This window comes from Hylobates moloch, unplaced genomic scaffold (assembly GCF_009828535.3).
Source record: "Hylobates moloch isolate HMO894 unplaced genomic scaffold, HMol_V3 SCAFFOLD_19, whole genome shotgun sequence".
In the NCBI taxonomy this organism is placed as follows: domain Eukaryota; kingdom Metazoa; phylum Chordata; class Mammalia; order Primates; family Hylobatidae; genus Hylobates; species Hylobates moloch.
Genome location: NW_026652294.1, coordinates 14,937,358 through 14,951,382, shown reverse-complemented (window position 1 = coordinate 14,951,382; position 14,025 = coordinate 14,937,358). Strand labels below are relative to the sequence as shown.

The 14,025-nt window shown below is 55.7% G+C and overlaps 1 protein-coding gene across 1 annotated transcript in view; it reads left to right on the top strand.

Annotated features, from left to right (window-relative positions):
• TRIOBP (TRIO and F-actin binding protein) overlaps window positions 1-14,025 on the top strand; it is a 29,434-nt gene that overhangs the window by 2,914 nt on the left and 12,495 nt on the right. The window contains 6 exon segments of the mRNA XM_032139949.2: window positions 2,582-2,638; window positions 5,648-5,755; window positions 5,848-5,937; window positions 6,297-6,406; window positions 8,374-8,899; window positions 9,922-10,032. Coding sequence (XP_031995840.1) covers window positions 2,582-2,638; window positions 5,648-5,755; window positions 5,848-5,937; window positions 6,297-6,406; window positions 8,374-8,899; window positions 9,922-10,032 — 1,002 coding nt within the window.

Below are 14,025 nucleotides of genomic sequence, written 5' to 3'. Positions count from 1 at the left end.
CTACTAAAAATACAAAAATTTGCCGGACATGGTGGCGGGCGCTTGTAATCTCAGGTATTTGGGAGGCTGAGGCAGGAGAAACGCTTGAACCTGGGAGGTGGAGGTTGCAGTAAGCCGAGATGGCGCCATTGCACTCCAGCCTGGGCAGCAGAGACTGTGTCTCAAAAATAAATAAATAAATAAAGCCACCTGGAGCCGTCCCTGGAACTGTTAAGCAAGCCTGGGTTACCAAGCCTTTTTGAGTGAGTCCCGCCAGCCCGAGGGTGCGTAGAGGGGCTGTGTCCCTGGCCAGGTAGGAGGCGGGGCTGTGAGAACCTGCCAGTACTCTCGAAAGGTAGAAGGAGAAACTGAGCTTCTAGCAGGTGAAGAAGAGGTAGCTGGGCCTAAAGAGCCCTGTATGAAGGGGCATCGTGGGAGATTTAGATGATCGGACCTTTTGACCCTGGGGACAGGCTTCCCTGCCAGTTTAAAAACTCACACTGGTTGGCCGGGCACATTGGCTCACACCTGTAATCCCAGCATTTTTGGAGGCCGAGGTGGGCGGATCACTTGAGCTCAGGAGTTTGAGACCAACCTGGGAAACATAGGGAGACCCCATCTCTACAAAAAAAAAAATTAGCTGAGCATGGTGGAGTGCCTATGTCATCCCAGCTACTTGGAAGCTGAGGTGGAAGGATCGCTTGAGCCCGGGAGGTTGAGTCAGCAGTGAGCCGTGATCACACCACCACACTCCAGTCTGGGCAGCAGAGCAGGGCCCTGTCTCAACAAAACAAAACTCAAATTGGTGACCTTCTATCCCCAAGGTCACTGTGTCATGGCGTGCCTGACATGGTATGTGATGTGTCTGTACTGGGCTCTGGAGGATTACCAGGCTTCTCCTTGTACAGACACGTTCAGTCCTGTCGGAAGCTACGGGAGGGGAGGACCACCCCGTCATTTGCCACATCAGGCAGCCAGGACTCAGAGAGGGGATGTGACTTAGGAAGGTCACAGCGACTTTAATTCCCAGGCGGCCCTAGAGGTTCCAGCCTGACAGCCTGTCATTCCTGCCCCGATCTCCCAGCCCTGGCCTAGGGACTTCCGCCTGGGACTGCCCAGTGGTGCCAGCTCTGTGGGCGCAGGAAGCCTGGCTCCTCTGGGCTAGGTGGGGGTTGGGGAGATGGCCCAAAAAGCACAGAAATTTAGACCAGGGGGTAGATATTTCCTCAGCAAGTTTTTCCTGAGCCTTGCTGTGGTCAAGCCCCCTGCAAGGCCCTGGGGCCACAGGAGGGTCCCAGACTGAGGGGAAGTGAAGCCAGGTGTGGTCACCAATCTTCATTCTTAGCTTAGGATCACCCTGGGCAGCCCCCGTCTCAGGTGGAAGACGGGGTGGGCAGAATACAGAGCAGTGGGACAAACGCAGCCCCAGGGGTTCTCGGCCCTGAGCAGAGCCTGTCTCTCCCTTAGACAGGTATGCAGGGAGGGGCTGGGATGCCAACTTACTGGGTCCCCCAAATGTGGCTTTGGCGGGGTTCTGGATCTTCAGCTGCCCCAAGCCCCCCTTGGTCCGCTTCCTATACCTGAGAAGGGGCTCCGTGGGTGGAGGGTGGGTCGGGAGAGGTGGCCAGGCAAGGTGGCTGTGGTTTCCAGCTGCCACTGTCACCGCCCACCCCACTGAGCCATGCCACCTGCTCTCTGCACGCAACCAGACACCTTGGCCTGGTGAGGCCTCGATGTAGGGGCTGATAGGTAGGCTCAGAGCCATGGCAACAGGTGGCCACCTCCTCCCCACCGGTGGCAGGAGCGGAGACTGCAGAGGGACCGGCACTTAGATGAGAGAGGTCTCCCTAGCAGGAAGGGAGGGTCTGGTGGTTGGCACCCACTAGATGAGCATGGTCAGAAAAATGCCGGGATGAGCAACTTCTTTATCTAGGCCTGGGTGGGGGTGCCTGGCACAGGTCTCCATGGGACATGCTGCAGCTGGTAGCCCCCAGACTCCGAGGCTGTGCCCCCCTGGGCGGCACCCGGAAGGTAGGGCTTGCCAGGACTGACCCTTCCCAAAGAGATCTAGGCGGGGACCTGAGGGTTTCTGACCCCAGCCTGCGACTGGCTCCACCTCCCATAGTCTCCTGGAGCCGAAGAAAGGGCAGGACTGGCAGGCCCATGGGAGGGTCCGTGGGGCACTTGGTCCTCGTCAGAGGGAGGAACTGGACAGTTTGCGCAGTGCTGCTGGTCTGGACTGCCCTCTGAGCTCTCAGGGGGTCTCTATACAGGCAGAGTCCTCCCAGCCCCTCTCTCCCACTCTTGGGTGAGGGGTTGGCTGGAGAGAGGCCCCTGGGACATCTGGGTTTGTGTGCCAGCCACCCAGCCCAACTTCTCGGCTCTCCGAGTGCCACTATCAGGAAAGGCGCCAGGGCTGCCTCAGTGGCTGGGAGGCCTGCTTGGACTTGGGGGTTACCTAGGGCCTTAGCCCTCTTGGCTGGCTTCCCAGGAGCTTGGTCCCACAGGACTTGGGGACAGGGTGGGTGCAGCACGCCCCCCTCACCAGCCCACATTGGCTTCCTGCTGGACCCGACTCACCTCCCTCCTCATCTCCCCACAGCCCGATCTGCTCAACTTCAAGAAGGGATGGATGTCGATCTTGGACGAGCCTGGAGAGGTAGGAGGACTGAGGCGGGAGGGGAGGAAGCTGGCTTGTGCTGCTGCTGGGCCCTTGGGCAGCCCAGGAGCTGGGGCTGGTGTGAGAACCCTGGGGGTGGGGCTGGGAGGGGCTGAGGCTGCCCATCAGGCTTCTGCTTCCTGAAGCAGTCTGCGGTGTGTAAAAGGGGTCGCAGCAAGGGGCCATCTAGCCCCTCACACCCAGTGCCTTATCCCTTGATCTCATCAAGAGTCTCTTGGCCCTGCCACCTCAGTAGGAGCCTGGCTGGGAGTCGAGGGTCTTGAGTGGAAGGGCTCATAGAAGCTGTCTGGCCCGAGACACAGATTCCTAAACCCTGGCCTGAGGGGGTGGGGCTCAGGGCGCAGGTGCTGGGGTTTCACCCACCTGGAGCCCCACTGGTTGAGTCAAAGCCTTCTCTAGGCCTCAGTGGCCACATCTGTGACATGGGCATAATGGGTAATGGCAATTCTTTCCAGAGTGGATAACAAGGTCAGAGAGATCAAGCACGTACAGGTGCCACACAGCTCCTGGCACTTATTGTGGGCTCAGCTAAAGACCCTTCCCTTCCTCTGGCATATGTGTCCTTGGAACCAGCAGGGACAGTGGCCGTTTCCCCAGCTCTGTTCTTTCGGCTGCCAGGCTGGCTCCCTGCCCACACTGCCTGGGCAGGAGCGTCTCCCCACCCCTGCCCTGCATGCGCCTGCTGCTCTGGTCTGCGTGCAGCCTGCATGCCAGAGAGGGCTTTGAGCCAGAGGGGATTTCATTGTGTTTCCGGCCCACATGTTTTATTCCCTCCAGCCCACAGCCTTCCCTACCCGCTGCCTGCCCGCCGTCCCTGGCGGCTGCTCTCTAGGCTCACACAAAGCCCGGCACCCCGCCAGTGACCCCTTCCTGGCCTCCCCACCCAGGGTCCCCGGAGGGCAGAGGGATTACAGGCCCCACCCAGAGCTGGCCATTACTCATCCTCTATCACAGGGTTCTGGAATGTCCGAACTGGAAGGGCCCTGGGAGTTCAGCCAGCCCAACCCCTTGGTGCACAGACAGGAGACAGGCCCATGAGGGTGTTGGTCTCTCCCAGGCCTAGGAGCACCTGGGGCAGACCCAGGCTCAGAACTCAGCGCACCTGAGGCCCATGGAGCTCCACCCAGCTTCCATCTCAGGCAGTGATAGGCTAGGCCTGGAAGAGCTAAAGAAACCTCTTGGCATAGAGCCCCTGTCCTACTTTACAGAGAGGCAATTGAGGTCTGCAGCAGCAACTCCGTTTACTTAGTGAGAGCAAAATGCTTCTAAGAGGCCTGGCCTCCCAGAACAAACCCAACGACCTGGTGTCCATCCCTATGCCGAGGGCCATGACAGCCATACACACAAGAGAGGGTTAGGCACACCGCTCACCTCACCAGAAGGTGTAGGGACTTCTTTTTGTTTTTTTTTTTTTTTGAGGCAGAGTTTCACTCTTGTTGCCCAGGCTGGAGTGCAGTGGCACAATCTCAGCTCACTGCGACCTCCGCCTCCCAGGTTCAATCGATTCTCCTGCCTCAGCCTCCCGAGTAGCTGGGATTATGGGCATGCACCACCACGCCCAGCTAATTTTTTTTTTTGTATTTTTAGTAGAGACAGTTTCTCCATGTTGGTCAGGCTGGTCTCGAACTCCTGACCTCAGATGATCCACCCTCTGCAGCCTCCCAAAGTGCTGAGATTATAGGCGCGAGCCACTGCGCCCGGCTCTGCGGACTTCTTAGTAGCCCTACTTTACAGTTCAGAAGACTGAAGCTCAGAGAAGTGGAGACGCTTGCCTAAAGGCACACAGCGAAAAAGGGAGCTCTTGGGTACAAGACTCTTTTTCTCAGGGAGGCAATGTGGAAAGAAACAGAAGGTATCATCGTTGCATGCCCCTTGAAAACTTACCATCTTCTTGAGGAGAGAAAACTAAGTACTTGAAACAACCAACAGCACAGACAGGGCTTGGTAATGTGAGGGAACCCCAGGAGGGCTGGGGACTGGGTGACATGCACTGACCCTGGCAATGGGCGGGCTGCGACTGGCATTCCAGTGGAGTGACCAGAAGCCCAGAGGTGGGCTGGGCTTGGCATAATATCGGGCTGTTCTGGGGCCCCCACCCCTTTCCTATGTGTCCTGCCAATCTAACCCCAGCTGGAGCAGAGACAGGCACTGCAGGAAGGCACCCAATCACAAATCCTAAACTTACAGGTTAGTGCTCTCACGCGTTGCGGATGTGGGTAGCCAGCCTACAGATCAAGAAGTAGACCATGCGGCCAGGCGCGGTGGCTCACGCCTGTAATCCCAGCACCTTGGGAGGCCAAGGCAGGTGGATCACCTGAGGCCAGGAGTTCGAGACCAGCCTGGCTGACATGATGAAACCCCGTCTCTACTAAAAATACAAGAAATTAGCCGGGCATGATGGCGGGCGCCTGTAATCCCAGCTACTCGGGAGGCTGAGACAGGAGAATCACTTGAACTCAGGATGGGGAGGTTGCAGTGAGTGGAGATCGCATCATTGCACTCCAGCCTGGGCAACAAGAGCAAAACTCCTCCGTCTCAAAAAAAAAAAAAAAGTCAGCAGATCGTGCCTGGCACTCACTCCTACTCCAGGGCTCCGTCCAGTCTTGCTTCCCAGGGGACCATTGTACCTGACCATGGTGATGATCTGGGGGAATATGGAAAAAGACGTGACGTCCTGGCCCCACTGAGTCCCTGACTTGCTTACATAGATCATCACCCCTCCCTGTCTGCACTGGGTCCGGGGTGCCTGAGGAGCCTTGGCAATCTTAAAAGGAGCTCCAAGAAGGAAAGGGAGGGTGTGGTTACGGAGGGGAAGCCAACCCATTTCACAGATGCTACCCCTGAGGCTCAGAGAGGAAATGGAGGGGCCAGGTCTCAAATTGGCATGTTCTGCCTCCCCGCCCCTCCTGTGTGCAGAATAGTCAGCTTGCCACACAGGACACCTGTACAATCACACACACTGGCTCTTTCATTCCATCCTCCTTGCAGCCTCCCTCCCCCTCGCTCACCACCACCTCTACTTCGCAGTGGAAGAAACATTGGTTTGTGCTGACAGATTCAAGTCTCAAATATTACAGAGACTCCACTGCTGAGGAGGTGAGGCCATGGTGTACTGATGAACCCCCGGAAGGGCCTGGGGTGGGTCACACCAGGGCCCACGCAGACCATAGTGGGCCCTCTTGCTCCAGGCAGATGAGCTGGATGGTGAGATCGACCTGCGTTCCTGCACAGATGTCACTGAGTACGCGGTGCAGCGCAACTATGGCTTCCAGATCCATGTGAGGCTGCGTGCAGCTTGGGGGCTGGTGGTGGGCAGTGTGGCTGGAGGCCCCTGGGGGAGATTTTGGTGTTGAACATGGCTTACCATGGAGACTGGATCCCTTCACTCATTTACCCAGAGGCTCTGTCTTCAGAGCCAGAGCTGTGATGCCAACACTTAGCATATCTGGGGGAGACGCTGGAGCCAGCAGGGATCTTCTCAGGCCAATGGAAGGGAGGTTTTGTACCCCCTGCCCACCCCAGACTCAAGATGTTAGATGCATCCTGGGAAGGAAGGGCCACCCTCCCTGGGGTCCGTAGTGGGGAGGGAGTCATGCGGCTGGCCATGTGGCAACCTACCCGTGCGGTGACCTTGTAGACCAAGGATGCTGTCTATACCTTGTCGGCCATGACCTCAGGCATCCGGCGGAACTGGATCGAGGCTCTGAGAAAGACCGTGCGTCCAACTTCAGCCCCAGATGTCACCAAGTACGTACTAAGCTGGACTGGGGCCTTGAGGGAGGCACTTACCCTTGCGTCCCTGAGTGGGTTTCTAGGCGCTCACCTGAGGGCTGCACATTCTGGGCCCTCGTTTCTCTGTCAGCAACATGCGAAGAGAGTAGTGAGCATTCTCGGTATCATCCAGAAGTACACTGAGGGTTTGAGGTTTGATCTGCCTCAAATGTGTTGGGGCCTTTTCTCTTTGGAGGAGATGCCTGTGAGTCAAAAGCCCCTGCCAGGTGGCTGTTCTGTCTCTGTGCCTGTGCCGTGGGGGCCGTGTCTAAGCCTGTGTTGGGAAGGGGTGGTTTGGTAGTTCGGCCATGGTGCCCACGCCTCCCGGGATGGGGAGCTCACTTCCTCTGGAGGCTGCCACGGGTACTGGGGCGGGAGGGCTGAGTTACCCAGTGGCAGAGCCCCCCACACTATCAACACCAGATGCCCGTGGCGGGCTGGGACTTGGAGCTGCTGGGCAGCGGAAACAGAGTGTGGCATTAAAGGGGGCTGGGCTGGGTGTAGTGGCTCACACCTGTAATCCCAGCGCTTTGGGAGGCTGAGACGGGAGGATCACTTGAGCTCAGGAGTTCAAGACCAGCCTGGGCAATATAGTGAGACCTCGTCCCTACAAAAAATTTAAAAATTAGCCGGCCGTGGTAGGGTATGCCTGTCAGCTGAGGTGGGAGGATCACCTGAGCCCAGAGGCCGAGTCCCCCAGCCTGGCCACACTGTGGCTATTCAGCCTTAGGCCAGAGGCTTTCCCATCTAGGTTTCAGAGTCCCCATCTGTCACGTTAGCATGTCATGTCTGTACATGTGTGAGGATGTGCCCAGAGCACTTTGTGAACTCTGAAGCACTGTGCAGTTGGACTGTTATTTAGCGTATAGGCCTAGCTGCTCTAAGAAAGAAACCCCAGGCACGGTAGCTTAATCGAGATAGATGTTCATGTCTCCCTTCAGAACAGCCCCGAGGTATGCAGTCCTGGCCTGGTGGGGCTCGCTCTGCCCTTCTGCCCTTTCAGGGGAGCCACCTGCCACACGCACTTGGCAGCCTGTAGTCACATGGCCACAAGTAGCTGTGGGAATACTGCGAGTGTAGTTTTTGGCAGGGTGACCACCTACCCAGCTATGACTCTGACTGTGGATAAAGAGAATTGCCATAGTTGTTCAGAGTCTCTGCAACTTATGTTCTGTGCACCCCGAGGTCCCGCCTGCACTCCATCAGCAGTGACTGTGGGCATCCCCCTTGCCACTGTGAGCCTTGGGAACCCGGGACATTGGTCTCCTACATCAACTCGTTGATCACCATTTGCAAAAAGCCCCCTGCCTGCTTTCCACATTCGCCCACCCCGTCCTCACGCCCATCATGTGAGAGGTGTTGCTGTCCCACATTACAGATGAGGTCACTGAAGCTCAAAGAGGGCAAAGGGACCAGTGTGGTGGTTCATGCCTGTAATCCCAGAGCTTTGGGAGGCTGAGGTGGGAGGATCACATGAGCCCAGGAGTTCGAGACCAACCTGGGCAATATATTGAGACCCCATCTCTATCAAAAATTTAAAAAATTAGCTGGGCGTGGTGGTGCATGTCTATAGTCCCAGCTACTCCAGAGGCCGAGGCAGGAGGATCACTTGAGCTAAGGAGTTTAAGACTGCAGTGAACTATGATCACACCACTCTACTTCAGCCTGGGCAGCAGAGTGAGACCCTGTCCCTTGAAAAACAAAAACAAGAAGCGGGGGTGAGGGAAGCCAGGCATCCTGGTGGGTCCCTGGGCTGTCAAGAGGTGGAGCTGGGATGTTCCCAGGGTCTGTCAACCAGGAAGCTCAGGTCGGGCTGCTTCCTTCCCTGGGGTCTGTCTCCAGCCCCTGGCGCAGGGCCTGGCACACAGGTGTCACTCCAAAAGTGCTCACTGTGGGACTGAGGGGGTGAGGACCCACCTGACGTGGCTCTGCTGGTGCCCTAGGCTCTCGGACTCTAATAAGGAGAACGCGCTGCACAGCTACAGCACCCAGAAGGGCCCCCTGAAGGCAGGGGAGCAGCGGGCGGGCTCTGAGGTCATCAGCCGGGGTGGCCCTCGGAAGGCGGACGGGCAGCGTCAGGCCTTGGACTACGTGGAGCTCTCCCCGCTGACCCAGGCTTCCCCGCAGCGGGCCCGCACCCCAGCCCGCACTCCTGACCGCCTGGCCAAGCAGGAGGAGCTGGAGCGGGACCTGGCCCAGCGCTCCGAGGAGCGGCGCAAGTGGTTTGAGGCCACAGACAGCAGGACCCCAGAGGTGCCTGCTGGTGAGGGGCCGCGCCGGGGCCTGGGTGCCCCCTTGACTGAAGACCAGCAAAACCGGCTCAGTGAGGAGATCGAGAAGAAGTGGCAGGAGTTGGAGAAGCTGCCCCTGCGGGAGAATAAGCGGGTGCCCCTCACTGCCCTGCTCAACCAAAGCCGAGGAGAGCGCCGAGGGCCCCCAAGTGACGGCCACGAGGCACTGGAGAAGGAGGTAGGCACCACGTCTGGCTCTCTAGGAGGCCCCTTGCCCCAGTGCCCCTCCAGTCCCTGCATTCATGCCCTGGCATTTGTCTTGCACTCCTACAGTGATGGGGAGCTCACCCCTGATCTGCTGTGAGTGTGCCCCCCACACTCGTGTGAACTAGAATCTTCTTCCTTAGACCTTAGTAGTTTGGTTTGGTTTTTTTTTTTTTTTTTTTTTCCTAGTTCTGCCCTTAGCAGCCATAGAGAAGAGAAGTGGGAAGAGAAGGGAGAGACCTGCCAGGCGTAGTGGCACACACCTGTAATCCTAACACTTTGGGAGGCCAAGGTGGGAGCGTCCCTTGAAGCCAAGAGTTTGAGACCAGTCTGTGCGACATGGCAAAACCCCATGTCTACAAAAAAAAATACAAAATTTAGCTGGGCGTGCTGGTGCGTACCTGTAGTCCCAGCTACTTGGGAGGCTGAGGTGGGAGGATGGCTGGAGCCTGGGAGGCAGAGGGTGCAGTGAGCCAAGATCAAGCCACTGCACTCCAGCAGTCTGGCAGTAGAGCCAGACTTTATCTCAAATTCAAAAAAAAAGAAGAAGGGAGAGACTGTTTATTGTGCATCTTCTGCACGTGGCCTCCCTGCCTGCACTGACTCATGGAATCCTCACAGCGGCCTCTACCCCTAGGGTGGACCTCAGCAGTTTTACTGACGAGAAAACGGAGGCTCAAAGATGTTTCCTCTGTCACCTACATGATGTGTAAACATCTGTGACCACAGTTTCCTGTTCCTAACCCTGTCTAGCCTTCTCTGGGCCAAGGCTCTCCCAGGTCATTGACCTGGCCATCCAGGAAACAGCCCAGCATCTCTCCTGGCCACATCTCACTCCAGGGCTGCTTGTCCTTCTCAAACCCTGAGCCATTCCTAAGCCTTCCAGGGATGCTGGGCTTGTATCCGTGTGGAGCTGGAAGCCTGTGGGCTCCTCACTGCCTTCCACCAGCCCTGCCCCAGCTTCCAGGCCCCACTGACCACCCTTCTCCCTCGTAGGTTCAGGCTCTTCGGGCCCAGCTGGAGGCATGGCGTCTCCAAGGGGAGGCTCCTCAGAGCGCACCGAGATCCCAGGAGGATGGCCACATCCCCCCAGGCTATATCTCACAGGTAAGGCCGGGGGGCTGTTTTTCAGGGGGAGGGGGCAGGTTTCTGGTTGCCATGTTATCAGGAAACAGCTGAGATTTTGGGAGCCCTTCCTGTGTGTGCTAGAACCTGTGTGGGGCATTTGACATGCGTCATCTCATTTACTCTCCCCACAGCTGGTGGGTGTGATCACTGTGCCCGTTTTACAGACAAGGCCACTGAGCTCTGAGAGGTTATGTGACTTGCCCGAGGTCACCCCGCCTGCAGGTCTCAAACATGGGATTTGAGCGAGGGTCCGGCTGACTGCAGAGCCTGTGTGTGAGTCCCCGTGTGACACTCTGCACTCGGACCCTTGCCCCGGGGAAGTGGGGGGCTAGTGGCCCCAAGAGTCACTCCCTGAACACAGGGAAATCCTGCCGAGGCCCACCGGGCCGAGGCCCCACACAAGGAGGTCTGCAGGACAGGGGAGCCTCCAGTAGCCCTCAGAGAATGCACCGTCTGCCTAGGACAGCAGTTCTCAACGGGGTCCATTTTGTCCCCCTTGGGGACATTTGGCTGTGTCTGGGAATACTTTTGATTGTCACAACTAGGACAAACTAACTCTCTAGAAAAAACGTGTGTGTGTACACATATATAAGTTTATTATAAATTTTACCAATAAAAACAATGCTTAGTACACAATTTACAAATAAAAAATATATAATTTTATTGTGAATTCCGTATAGCAAATGGATTTTTCTCAGAATGCTTTCAGTGATTTTTTCCATACTCTTGTATCCACAACTAATTAACAAACGGGGGTTGTTTTAACATGTATACTGGTTGACACTTTTGTTTATGGTAATGAGTAAGATGAGAAGACATTTGTCGAAACTTTACTGGTCCATGTTGTCAGCTACTTCTTTGCTAAATCGGATAGTAGTTTTCTATTGAGAATATTTGAGAATATTCTATTAAGAATATTTTTGCAATTTTTTGTTCTGTTTACAATGTAATGGTCATAGATGTGACATACTTTTAAGTTTAATCTGCATTATTAGCATTTTCTTGTCACTTGCTTAAGTCTAGACAATCAACAAAACAATAAATCAAGCCCTGATGTGTAATGTTTACCAATTCTGCAGTGTAAATACTCCCACTGTGGCGAATGCTGCATTACCAGCACAAAGTCCCTGGACACAGAGTTGGGAAGAGATGTCACACTATTCACTAGGATTTCCACCATGCAGATACAGTAGATATGATTGACCCCAAGAGCACGCATAATAAAACACAGTGAAATATTTAGGAAGTAATAAATTTGAGTATCTATTACCTTGTCTTTAATGTAGTTAATTGGAAGTATATAAATTTAATTTTTAATGGCTGTGCTTAACAACTACATCACAGAATTACTAAAAATTTGACAACCAGCTGTCTGTAGTTATCACACCATTATCTAAAGTAGAAAAGAAGGGGCCAGGCTCAGTGGCTCACACCTGTAATCTCAGCACTTTGGGGAGGCCGAAGTGGGCAGATCATGAGGTCAGGAGAATGAGACTAACCTGGCCAACATGGTGAAACTCCGTCTCTAATAAAATATAAAAAATAACCAGGCGTGGTGGTGCGCACCTGTAGTCCCAGCTACTTGGGAGGCTGAGGCAGGGGAATCGCTGGAACCCAGGAGGCGCAGGTTGCAGTGAGCCAAGATTGCGCCATGGCACTCCAGCCTGGCGACAGAGCAAGACTCCTCCACCTCAAAAAAAAAAAAAAAAAAAAAAGAAAAGAAGGCTGAGATCCAGGCCCTAGGCAGGAGGAGCCTTCTAGAAGTTTCCAAGGGGAGGTCACATCATGAGGGGGCTCTCAGGAAGGCATTGGCTGGGGCATGAGAAGGAAGGCTGGTTGGTGCCTATTGTGGAGGCCCCCAGTGCTGAGCTAAGAGTTAGAAGCTCTGGCCTGGTACAGTGGCTAACGCCTGTATCTCAGCACTTCGGGAGGTGAGGTGGGCAGATCACTTGAGGTCAAATGTTCGAGACCAGTGTGGCCAGAGTGGTGAAACCCTGTCTCTACTAAAAAAAAAATAGAAAAATTAGCAGGGCATGGTGGTGGGCGCCTATAATCCCAGCTACTCCAGTGGCTGAGGCAGGAGAATCGCTTGAACCCGGGAGGCAGAGGTTGCAGTGAGCTGAGATCCTGCCACTGCAGCCTGGGTGACAGTGAGACTCTATCTAAAAACAGCAACAAAAAACAAAACAAACAGAGTTAGAAGCTCATTCCACAGACTTTCGGAGGTTTGGGGTCAGACAGTGACATCAGGAAAGTGATGTTGGAATGGAGGGGGCTTGGGAGAGGGCCAAGTGTAAGGCGTTAGGAAATGGCTGAAGGAGGGTGAATGTCAAGGGTCTGGAGGAAGAAGAATTTAGGACTGGATGACCAGATCTACGGAAGGCAGAGGGGCCTTTTTGGGGGCCCTGAGGCTGGAGCTGCTGCTGCAGGGAAGCCCGGAGACCGTCCTGGGGCCAAGTAGTGGATGGAGGTTCCACTGATAGAGGAGCAGGCAGGGGAGTTGGGGTGGGACGCAGAGGGCGAGCTAGGGGCTTACCTTGTCCTGGGGAGGGGCAGGGGAGGAGCCAGTGTTGTGCCGTGTAGCCTTCCACCCTGAGGCAGAGAAGGGAGCTGGGGGCCCAACACCCCAGCTGAGGCAGGTGGGAGGGCCTCCCAGGCCCCCAGCCTGGGGGCTTCTGCCTGCACTCTGCTCTAAGAAGCTCCAGGGGCTGCCTTCTGGGTGGGTGGGGCTGGGACCCATTCATACCCACCTATAATCAGAGCGGCTTCATCTTCCTCCATTTTATTTTATTTTAATTTTTTTAGAGATGAGGTCTTTCACTATCACCTAGGCTACAGCGCAGTGGCGCAGAGGCTCACTGCAGCCTCAAACCCTAGGGCTCAAGCAGTCTTCCCATCTCAGCCTCCTGAGTAGGAACCACAGGCTACACCACCACGCCTGGCTAATTTAAAAAAATTTTTTATAGAGACAAGGTCTCACTATGTTCCCTGGGCTGGTCTTGAACTCCTGGACTCAAGTGCTTCTCCCATCTTGGCCTCCCAAAGTGCTGGGGGTACAGGTGTGACCACTGCACTGGCCCGCCTTTGTCCATTTTACTCATAGAGCCAGCTTTAGATTTCCTTTAGATAAAGGCTCTGGCACTACAATGACGTTTAAAAGGCACTGCTTTGGCTTCTCAGCTTACAAGTGGCAAAACTGAGGCCCACAGAAGGGTGTGACCTTTGAGCTATAGGCAGACCTGTGTCTGGAGTCCAGGCGTTCTGGTCCCCAGGTGCCCCACTGGGTGCACCAAAGTCTGTCAGTGTTTCATCCCGTTAGGGTAGGATGGGCACGGGTAGCAGGTGGGAGGGGAGAAGGGAATAATTGGGAAACAGCTGAAGACCAGGCAGGTGGAGGAGTGACCCCAGATGCGGAGGGCAGCAGAGAAGAGGAGCTGAGTCATCTGTGTCACCCTCAGGCACGGGCGGAGGCGGCTGGAAACTCGGTGGGCCTGGAGGAGTGACAGCTGGGAGGGATTCCCCAGCTGGTATCTCAGGCTGAGTGGGTGCCCTTTCTTCAGGGGTTGGGGGCTTGCTGCTGCAGGACAGCTCTCAGGTAGTCTGGGGCTTCACCCACTGGATGTCTGGTAAAGAGAACCCTTCCCCACTATTGCAGTGGGGGACAGAGGCATTTCTTTATCTACTTTGATGTCCATGTCAGAGGTGGCAGCCAGGATCAGGACACCTTGGGCCACTCAGGAAGGTAGGTGAGAGAGCCCCGAGGAGCCCCTCTTCATCAGCTGAGTGCCACCTCCTGATGTCAGCCCCTGCACCCCTGAGCTGCTGGGTCTGCCTGCCTGGTCTGGCCCTTTTCAGAAGAGCAGTGCCCACCCCCACATTGCTGGGCTCCCCACTGGTGGGTGCTGGCGTACCATCTCCCTCTGTGCACAGGGTTCCCGTGCCCAGGGAGCCTCGGGGGCTGGTCCTGTGAGG